This window comes from Microtus ochrogaster, unplaced genomic scaffold (genome assembly GCF_000317375.1).
Source record: "Microtus ochrogaster isolate Prairie Vole_2 unplaced genomic scaffold, MicOch1.0 UNK132, whole genome shotgun sequence".
In the NCBI taxonomy this organism is placed as follows: Eukaryota; Metazoa; Chordata; class Mammalia; order Rodentia; family Cricetidae; genus Microtus; species Microtus ochrogaster.
Window position 1 is genome coordinate 505,300 of NW_004949230.1, and position 10,848 is coordinate 516,147.

A 10,848-nucleotide genomic window follows, 5' to 3' on the forward strand; every position below is an offset into this window, starting at 1 on the left:
GACTGGGCAGGTCCTCCCGGGGCTAGGCAGGTGCTCCCAGGGCCGGGCAGGTGCTCCCATGGTTGAGCAGGTACTACAAGGAGTGTGCAGATGCTCCTGGGGCTGGGCAGGTGCTCCTGGGGCTGGGGAGGTGCTCCCGGGGCCGGGCAGGTACTACAGGGACTGTGCAGATGCTCCCAGGGACCGGGCAGATGCTCCCAGTCCTGCCAGTCTGGGCAGTGTCAGGTGACCTCCTTCTGCACTCCCATGGGTGCCCGCCCCAAAACGGCCAGGCCAGCTGCACAAGGCCCTTGCCAACCTTTCTAAACACTCTCCAGTTAGGTAAGCCGCAGACTCCAGGAGGAAGGAAACTGCCGTGTCTACCCTGGGACAAGTCTCCTGTTCAACTGAACTCATTTAAAGCTTGCAAAAGCAGGAAGCATTTTGGGAACAGAGCAAAGAGGAAAAAGAGCTTTGTTTGGGGTGGAAGGGCATCCTGAAAGCCTTGCCAGGAGATGTGGCATTTAAGTCACACCTGGAGGAACAACAGTAACAATACTGAATACCTCCTGCCTACCCCTGCTCTGTCACCCGTATAGGAGTATCTCACTTAATCCTCTCTAAACCCTGTGAATGAGACACGTGTCACCCTCACTGAACAGACGAGAAAACCAAACCAAGGTACAGAGAGGTTGAGTGACTCATCCAAGACCACACAGCTATCAAATCCACCAAATGGCAGAGTCAGAATTCAAACCCAGGAAGGAGACTTCTGGCAAGTGACCCCACCTCTCATAACCCCAGTTTTTTGTTTTGTTTTTGCCCCCCCCCCCCCTTTTTTTGTTTTGTTTTGTTGTTGTTTTTAATCCACAGATGGAGGGCATACACGGCACAGAGTTGCTGAGGGCTCGGAACTGAGATAATCCCTACAAAAGGCTCAGGCCGTGCCTGGCACATGGTTAACTAGTTCGAGGATTGCAGATGGTTCTTATCGTGTCGCCCTGGCAGTGTTATCTCCGCGCCTCCCCTCCCCCTGCGGCCGCGCGGCTTCCTCCCCCGCAGTGGCAGCCGGTGACGTGAGAGCCTCCGCTGGCACTCTCCGGGTTTAATTGGAGCCCATGCAAGGGGTATGTTCGAGGCCCCTCCCTCCACTCGCATCAGACCCCCAGGGAGTGTGCGCCGCCTGCCGCCCAGCGCGGGTACTGTTCCGGGACCCCGAAGCTGGTGCTGGGTGGCAGGTGGCAGAGGTGGCAGAGGCATAAAGAGGTGCTGGGTTGGGGCCGGGTGGGAGACACCGGGATTCTTGGAGGGCCCGATGCCAGCTCAGTAGTAGCCCACCGCTCTGCCTGACTGCCCGCGGCCCCTGCCCCCTGCCCCAAAGCTGCCTGGGGTCCCCAGCTGGGTGCAGAGGGCTGGGGTGCCAGCAGGGGGCGCTCGAGTGGGACTCACGGCGGGCGGGGCAGTTGCGGGAGGGGCGGGATCGGGAGGGACCTCCCAAGCTGCAGACACCAGGCTCAACCTGCCCGGAGGGAGCGCAGCACACGGCTACCTGTAGCTCGGGACGTACGTCCCCTCCCGGGATCGAGCACTTCTTCTCCCTGCCAGCCTCACATCCAGCCCAGTCACACCCCGGACTCGGACCCGTGGGAGCCTAGGGACAGCGCGCCGGGCCCGGAGCTGGTGATATGTAGGGTCACCTCCTGGTCCAGCTTTGGAACCTTGGCAGACTCCTTGCTTGGAAAGTTTGGGACTGTGCGCCATGGCCAAGAGCGGCTCGTTGAGTATTCGCGTGGTGGAGGGACGGGCACTGCCCGCCAAGGATGTGTGAGTCCTGGGGTGCCCACTGGGGTGCGTGGAAGGGTTGTGGGGGCCTCTGTCTAGGACCCACTGTTGGGGATCAGCTCTCTCTGTCCTGTGAGAGGGGGGCACCCACGCTTAGCAGGTGCCGCGCCCTGCTCCCCTGGGGAAGGAAGGTGTCTTTGTTCTAGGATGTCCTTAAGTAGGTCTTCCAGAGCCGGAGAAGGGACCTCTGGACGGGTCCTCTTAGAGCCGAGGAGGGGGGCTGATGATCCCTTTCTTAGCTAGAGCAGGTGCTGGAGGTGGGGCTTCTCCTGGCGGGGCTCCCCAGAGATCACCAATAGAGTCCCAGAGAGTGTGGTCCAGATGGACCCCAAGATTTTGCGTGCCTCAGAGGTGTTTAGGTTGCACTCTAACACGGAACCTCGAGTCCCGCAGTCTTTTACCTGCAAACCTATGGTGGGCTGTTTTGGGTCCCCAACTGATGGGGCTGGGGGCGCTGGGTTCCTCTGCCCCGTTCTTGGCTCTGCTTCTCCAGGGCTGAATCAGCGAGTGCTGACTCAGCAGAACGGAGTGGGTGGGGGAGCGGGTTCCCCCTCCTGCTTGGTCCAGAGCCAAAGGGGGCTCTGAAGGTGCCAGCACCTGAGACAGGTTCTGCTATCCTTGGTAGGAGGCAGGCTGAGTGACCTTGAACCTGCCTTTTGCTGGCCCTTGGTGTCCCATCTGGGTAGTGTAGAACTGGAAGGAGATCAAACTGTTGCTTGATCCTGTGTCCAGCAGAGCAGGTGGAGGACATTGGCTAGGGGGTCAGCTGTGGAGAGGTGAGCAGACAGGGGGCCCAGAGTTCTTCTTTGCTTGGGTGGAAGTCCCAACTACCCAAGCTGCAGAGTCTGCATCCCCTCCCTTTGATTTTGGGAACCTCCTTGTCCTCCAGTACTGCAGCTGTATCCAGAAGGGAGCTGTTTAGAGTAATCTTAATGGCCTAGCTCCCTCATCCGCTACCATAAATAAATACACACCTGAAGTAAATGCAGGGAGCGATGGCACCAGCGTGATCAACATGTCTCTGAGCGTTAGGGATTACAGAACTGTGGGGCAGGAATGGAGACCTGGCTCTTGCTGGCTGGCTGAAGGGACCTGGCCAGAAACAGGACTCTTGTCTCACTGAACTCTGGTTCACCAGCTGTCCACCAGTCTTGGGAGAGAGTTATGAGCCAGTGGCAGATGTTACCAAGGGGCTAGCATACAGGCTCAAGGGTTCCCTGCTTCTTCTGAAAGGGGCTTTAGGTTTTCATTTTTCATCTTACCCCCTTTCCTACAGTTTTCTGGCCAAGGTAGCCCTGGGTTGAGCCATGCCTCAGAGCAAGGCTGAGGAGGTATCACTGTGCCCCCACTGGACACCCTGCCTCAGTTTCTCTAGTGGGCAACTCCCTTTCCCGAAACAGATCTTCTCAGAATAAGCTGGGGTCCCCTTGTCTGAGAGTGGGGTGTTAGCTGGGGTGTTGTCTCATTTCTCCTTCTAAAGGCAGAAGTCCTAGATTCAGCCTGACACTTGAGATTAAGGGGATGGCCAACTGTGCCCATCATCACTGAGGGCTTACCATGCACATGGATCATGTTTAACACTTTGTGTGTGCCAACTGGTTTTTCTGTTTTACAAATGGAGAAACTGAGGACCAGAGAGGCAGCCGTGGCTGTAAGATCACATGCATGAACACCAGCTTCCATGTATGAACCAACCAGAGAAGTGATGGCTGAGGGTCACGAGGCCATGGGAGAGGCAGGAGTCTGGAGAGACCAGGGCCTGCGAGAGGCCAGCCCTGCCTGCCACCCTGGCCCCTACCTGATAGGAGCCTGATAAGGCCATGTGCGTCATGGCCCAGAAGTAGATGTGTTGACCCTTACTCCCTTGAGGGACCTGGAGTTAGTCAGGTTTCTTGAGAAAGGCTGTATCTCCAAGCCTGCATGCTAACCGATTACAGTCAGTCTGGGCCACGTCTACACTGGGAAAGCTGAAGAATGAGGTGGAAAAGTCTTGGAGGGAAACTGAGGCATAGGGAACGACTCAGCCAGCCAGCCAAAGGCCCAGGTTGCAGCCAACATCCCTGTTCCCTGTGACTGAGTGGACAGGTGACCGGGAGAAGGCAGCTGGAGGAGCAGAGGGGACATGGCTAGGAGACCCGAGCTGAATTTATGTCTATACCATCCACCCCACCCTCCTCCAGAGCCTGTGCTCTGCACATCCATTTATCCTGAACCTTCCCTGCAGGAACAGCCTCAGACCTGTGGAGAAGTAGGTACAGCCAGCAACCCAAGGAGGTTACAGTTCAGGGGCTGTAGGAAGGGAGAGGCAGACACAAACACACAGGTAAACTGTGCAAGATGATTTAGGTCCAAAAAAGATATCTCTCTCTCTCTCTCTCTCTCTCTCTCTCTCTCTCTCTCTCTCTCTCTCTCTCTCTCTCTGTCTCTCTCTCTCTCTGTCATCTATCCTCTATCTATCTATCTATCTATCTATCTATCTATCTATCTATCTATCTATCTATCTATCTATCAATCAATCAATCTATCTATCTATCTATCTATCTATGCCATATTCTCACTTTCTGCCCAGGCTGACCTTGAACTCAGCCTCCAGGGAGCTGAGACTGTGGGTATGGCCCATCTCAAAGGGCTTGGAGGGTCATTTTAAACGGTGGCAGTGAGAGACAGCCTTTCCAAGAAGATGGCTTTGGGAGTGAGGCAATGGAGACCCAGGTGGGCAGCCTGGAGTTTACTGGTGGCTACTATCATAAAGGGGAGGTGACCTGGGATTTACTGGTGACTCTTATTATAAAGGGGAGGTAGGGGGGCTGCCTTTGATTGGCCTAGGGCCCAGGGTTTTGTGAGGGGGAAATAGCACTTGTCTTTTGGGATTTGCTTTTGTTTGTTTTTTCCTGCTGGGCATGGGACCCAGGGTTTGAACATGGTTGGCAAACACTTTACCACTGAGCCCCTATTCAGCCCTATACCCATCTCTATGGGTTCAGTTTTGAGGTCCTGGACCCTGGTGTATGCCTGCAAGTCCTTCCTGCTGGGGATGAGGGTCAGGGCAGGCTGAGGAGCACAGTGTTTAGCTCAGAAGTTGACATTAGGGTCCTGTCTGTGTCGGGGAGCTCAGGGTAACCCACGGTCCCTCCTCCACACCTCTCTTTGACCCTCTCCTGCCCCCTCTTGTGTGGCTGGGTGAGTGTTAATGTCTGTTGGAGTCATAGTAACGAAACCAAAGTCCTAGAGCAGGATGGACATGCAAGCTTATACTGCCTGTGGGTGGCAGGTGACTGGTCCGGGCAGCAATGATACAACCTGCTGCTGCTCCCTAAGGGCTTGCCTTTTTGTAGGAGTTGTTGTGTGATCCAGTGTAAGTCCCCTTCCCTCTCTGGGCCTCACCCTGCCTAGCATTTAGGCTCCCAACGGAGTTGCACCTTCCAACAGCTTCCTTGACCCCCTCTTCCCACAGGTCTGGGAGCAGTGACCCCTATTGCCTGGTGAAAGTCGATGATGAGGTTGTGGCCAGGTGCGTAGTCAGCACGGGGTGGGGTCAGGAGGGGTTGTTTTTCAGGCTTCAAGGAGGCTACATTAGCCCTGGCCTCTTGGGTAAAACCCTGCAGCCCGTGTCAAGTGGCCAATATCCTGTCTGGGGACCTGTGATATCTCTGGCTCCCTGGGGCTGACTCAGCCACCACCAAAGGCCTGTTGGCAGGGGGAGTGTGGGCATCTCATGCTTGGCTAGTTTGGCTGACTCCGGGCCTCTGGGTGCTGCGGGTGTCTGGGTGTATCGTATTCACACCAATGTTCAAGTGGGAATGTGTGTGTGTGTGTGTGTGTATGTGTGTGTGCACGTGTGCGTACCAGCCTGCCCATCTGGGGTACCACAGAACTGGTGTGACCACGTGTGAGCGTCTATGTGGGTGTACAAGTCCATAGGACTTCCGTGCATACCAGAGATGTGTGTGTGTCTCAGGTGTGTGTGGGTATCTGTGGGCGCTGAGTCCTGATGGAATATCAGCTGAGCTGGGCTTCTCTTCCCCCTCAGGTCAAGGAACAGCTCTCAGCCCCTGTAGACCTGAGGGGGTGGTGGGCGGGTGGCTGAAGCCTTGGTTTCTATGGAGACAAGATTCAGGATGCTCCTGGCACTAGTTCTGGTCCAGATGGACTGGGAACTGGGGGTGGGGAGCCCCTAGGAAGGCTGACCCCTCCCATGGCTCCCTCTGTGTTTGCCCTGGTAGAAGATACTAACCCCCAAGCCCTGGACTGGCTTTCTGTACGCCTCCAAGGCAGCTCTTCTCCCTTCTCTGGGCTACACAGAACCAACAGAAGGAAGCAAGCTTTGCATGCTGAGCTTGGCTGGGACTTCACTGGGCAGTGTAAAGTCTTTGTTTCTGGGAGCAGCCATGGTGGGGGCCCTGTCAAGGTGCCAGGCCCAGATGTGGGACATATGTACGTGTGCCTGTGTCCAGCTTTGACTTGACCCTAGCATCCCCTAACTTTCTGGGTGCCGTGAAGCCCCGAGTGTTCTGACTGGCCCTGCTCACGCTTGCCTCAGGGCCTTTACACATGTGGTTCCAGCCATCTGGGATGCTCGTCTTCCCTGCCCAGTTCTCTTTCACCTGATTAATTTGCCTGGGGAGCCCTGCACTCTTCCCAGGCATCACTGAGTTCACCCCAATCACAGATGATGTCTACAGTTTGGGTAGCGGGTAGGGAGGGAATGCATGAACGTAGCACTAGGTATTGGTGACTGGTGGGTTCTGTGTTGCTATGTAAGCATGTCTTTGTGTCTATCTGGGATACTGTGTCTATATTTACAAACAGGTTTCTAGATGTTTCTGAGGTTGTTCGTGTGTATATGTGTCTGTGTGGATGTGTGACTTCCTGTGTCTCTGGCTTCCTCGGCCTGTCTAGGTGTGTTTCTCTGATTGTATGTGTGTATATGTTTTTATGGGCTTTGGTCTACTTGTGAACCTCTTCAGTTGTGTCTTGGGGACATGCCTATGTGCATGTGTGCCTGCATGCATGCATGCACATTTAGACTCCCTGCAGCCGTACCTGCATCTGTCTGCATCTCTGGCACGTGTGCACATTGGGTCCGGGTGTGCTTCTCTGTCTTAGCTCATGGGTCTGAGTGCACCTGCTGTATTCCTGGGATGGGGATGTGTGTAGATCCTAGGAGCGTGTGCACGGCTATGTCTGTCATGTTTGTGTGTGTGTGCCTCTAACTTTGTTTGTGGGGATCCCCAGGTCACCCACTGTATGAGGCGCTAGCCCAGCACCCCTCTTGCAGGACAGCTACCGTTTGGAGGAGCCTGAGCCCCTTTTGGGGGGAGGAGTACACTGTGCACCTGCCGTTGGACTTCCATCACCTGGCCTTCTACGTGCTGGATGAGGACACCGTTGGGTGTGTGGTGGGTGGGTGGGGTGTGCACGGGGATCCCAAGTCACACGCCAATCTACACACCAATAAGAAGTGTGCTGCCTCCAACCCCCGACTTGTCCCCGCGGCTCTATGGGAGAGTGCTGGCCCTGGTCTGACCTCCTACCACCTTTCCACAGACACGATGACACCATTGGGAAGATCTCCCTGAGCAAGGAGGCCATCACAGCTGACCCTCGAGGTGAGCAGATCCTGACTGGAGGGAGAGAAAAAGATGATCTGACCTACAGGGGCCTTGCAAGGGCTGAGGGAGTGGGGCTGAGGGAGTGGCCTCAGAGCCTGAAGGGGGAAGATTCCCCCTCCTTTTTCATTTTTTTTTCAAGACAGGGTTTCTCTGTGTAGCAGCTCTGGTTGCCATGGAACTTGCTTTGTAGACCAGGCTGGCATTGAACTCACAGAGATCCACCTACCTCTGCCTCCCAAGTGCTGGGATTAAAGGCGTGTGCCACCACTGCCCGGTGGATGTGTCTTTTGTATCCTATCTCTTTAATTTGTAGTTCAGTTCATTTATGGAGCAGCTAATTCGTTTTCTCAGACCTGGGGTCCAGCAGCTTCAGTTTCGTCTTTTTGAGACAGGCTCTCTTGATCAAGCCCTAGATAGTCTCCGAGCTGTGACTCCCGTTCCTCAGTTTTCCTCATGTAGGTGTTCCGATGCGCACTCTCATGCCTGGCTGCGGCCAGTCTCCTCATGTCCTCCCCGATACTTTATGTTTGCCTGATGTACGCTTGCGATGAACCAGGGTCTCGCAAGCGCTCTGCCTCTAAGCTGCACCCCATCCCTGCAGTGCTTTTATTTACATGAGAAGTAAGAATAGTAGGTCCTGCCCCACTGCCACACTGTGAGTGCGTGCCGAGCCCTCCTCTGAGGTGGGGACCTTTATTCCCTTACATTTGTCCTGCGTCAGTGCTGAGGGCCACAGGGTTCAGTGGCTTGCTTGTGGTCACAAAGGTTTTGTGACAGCCAGGACGTGGGATTAAGGTTGTTTGGGTCCAGGGTTTGAGCTTACCATGTTGCACTCTGTGTTTGTGTGTGTGTGTGTGTGTGTGTGAGAGAGAGAGAGAGAGAGAGTGAGTGCTTGTGATCGTGGGTTTTCTCAGCCCACATGGTAGCCTGTTACACTTGTTTTTCCTTAGTTGCCTTTTTTCCACCTCATCGTGTATTTTTAAATTTGGATTTATTTTTATTTTATGTGCACGAGCGTTTTGCATGTTTGTCTGCAAGTGCACCACATGTATGCAGTAGAGTCCAGAAGAGGGCACTGGATCCCCTGGAACTGGAGTTACAGAAGGCTGTGAGTCACCCTGTGGGTGCTGGGAACCCAACCGGAGCTTCTGGAAGAGCAGAGGACGTGAGCTGACTCTCCAGCCCCCTCCACTGTGTACTTTGAGACAAGGTACCCCAGGCTGGCTGTAATGCCTGACAGTCCAGCCTCAGCCTCCCAGTTTCAGACTGGCAGGCATGTGCCACTGTCCCTAGCAGCCACAGTGTTCCTTTTAGACCTTTCGGACTTCAGTGCTCCTGAGTTCTGCAATCACTGCATTCTGCTGTAATGTCCAGTGTCCCATAGTGCCCTTCGCTGGTTCCCTGGTGAAGCATCTGGGGTGTGGGCAGTGTGTTCCCAGCTCAAGCAGTTGCAGTGAGCAGCCCTGTACTTATTCATGGTGTCACACGTTCAGGGCCCCGCCAGTCAGAGAGACTCCTGGAAGTTTATGCACTGAATCAAACCATACATTCCTGCATGTATTCTTTTTATTACATCACAGACCCCATGAGTTTCCAGAGCCAAAAGAAAGGGCGCCTGTGGGTGCTGGGCAGGGGGGACACTGTCCTCATCTTGGTGGGGTGGAGGGAGACCACATACACATCTTACCGCTGGGAATGCCAGCAAGGAGGGTGATGGCGATGAAAGTGACTTCCCAAGCTGGATTTGGTGGGGGATACCTGTCATCACAGCATTCAGGAGGTTAGCCTGGGCTACAGAGTGAGACCTCACTTGTACATCCTCCTCCTCCTCCTCCTCCTCCTCCTCTTCCTCTTCCTCCTTCTCCTCCTCCTCCTCAGTGCTGGGATCAAACCAATGGCTCCATCACTGAGTGCCAACTGCATGTTTGCTAGTTATTGCATTAGAGCTGCAGGGGCTGCAGAGATGGTTCAGCAATGACTAGCGAGCACTGTTCTTCTAGAGGTGACAGGTCAGTGCTCAGCACCCACATGTGGCTCAGAAAGGTCTGTAATTCCAGTGTCAGAGATTCTGATTCTGGGCTTTCTTCTGGCGGCAGCAGGGAGCCACCGACGGGTGTTTGTTTGTTTGTGCATTTGGGACAGGGTCTCACAGTGTAGCCCTGGCTGGAATTCAGGACTTTTCTTTTCCCGTGACTCTGATAGAGGTGACTTGAGGGAGGGAGTTCAGAGTTCATCGTGGCAGGGAAATCGAGGCATCAGGAGCTGAGGGAGCTGGTTACATCCAATCTGGAAGCAGAGAGGAATGACATCTGGGGCTCCCCTCGATTTCATCTTGTAGGGGCCAGGATTCCAGCCTAGGGAATGGTTCTGCCCACATTGCGATGGTGTACCAGTTAAGTAATCAAGAAAATCCCCCACGGGTGTCCTCAGGGGCTAACCTTGATCCAGCCAATCCTTCCCAGGTGTGCCTGGAGGGCTATCTTCCAGGTGATTTTGGAGTCTGTCAAATTTGTAACACTAGCCACAGTTCTAAGTGCTTTGAAAAGTCAGATGTTTGAAAACATAAAAGGGCAAGAGGAGGTTAAAGCATAGAGCCAGGCATGGTGGCCTTAGTGCTGGCCCCTGGTTGCACTCAGGAGGTGGAGGTGGGAGGAACAGGAGTTCTGGTCTAGCCTGGGATACATAATGAGACCCTGTATGGAAACAAAGGGGAAGGAATGATGTTTGCCAAGAGAGATTGGGCTGCGTTGGGTCCAGAAGCCAATAAGCAATACATTCAAAATGTGACGGAAGGTGTGTGTGTGTGTGTGTGTGTGTGTGTGTGTGTGTGTGTGTGCTTCAGTTTCCTCCTCTGACATAGGGCTGATCGCAGACCGAACCTGAGGTCCCGCACGAGAAGCCGCCGCGTCGTGCATGGTTGTTATCAGTGGCAGTTCTGAGCTGACACAAAGCCTGCTTCCTAAACAACGTGTGTGCTCTGCAGGGATTGACAGCTGGATCAACCTGAGCCGAGTGGATCCAGACGCTGAAGTACAGGGCGAGGTCTACCTGGCTGTGCAGCTGCTGGAGGATGCTCGGGGTCGATGCCTCCGCTGCCATGTGAGACAGGCCAGGTATTCTTGCTCTGGGGGAGGTGTGGGAGGCTCTGAAAATGAGCAAGGAGGCTAGGGATGTGGCTTGCCTGGTGCACACAGGCCCTGGATTCTATCCGCAGCACCACATAAACTGTGCATGATGGTTCACATGTCTAATCCCAGCACTCGGGTTGGAAGCAGGTGGATTTCTGTGAGTTCAACAATTTCTCTATGTAGACCAGGCTAGCTTTGAACTCACAGAGATTCTCCTGCCTCTGCCTCTCAAATGCTGGAATTAAGTGCTTTGGCCACTACAGTTGTCAAAAACAAGATCTTAATCC

The 10,848-nt window shown here is 54.4% G+C and overlaps 1 protein-coding gene across 2 annotated transcripts in view; it reads left to right on the top strand.

The window, feature by feature from the left end:
- The first annotated feature begins 1,459 nt into the window (after positions 1 to 1,459).
- Rasal1 (RAS protein activator like 1) overlaps positions 1,460 to 10,848 on the top strand; it is a 31,494-nt gene continuing 22,105 nt past the window's right edge. The window contains exons 1-5 of one of the 2 annotated variants that reach the window (XM_005371873.2): positions 1,460 to 1,803; positions 5,276 to 5,332; positions 7,100 to 7,213; positions 7,369 to 7,430; positions 10,417 to 10,546. In XM_005371873.2, the coding sequence (XP_005371930.1) occupies positions 1,739 to 1,803; positions 5,276 to 5,332; positions 7,100 to 7,213; positions 7,369 to 7,430; positions 10,417 to 10,546 (428 nt within the window). In that variant the 5' untranslated portion in view covers positions 1,460 to 1,738. The remainder of the gene's footprint in view (positions 1,804 to 5,275; positions 5,333 to 7,099; positions 7,214 to 7,368; positions 7,431 to 10,416; positions 10,547 to 10,848) is intronic. The other variant, XM_013355463.2, reaches the window with a different exon arrangement.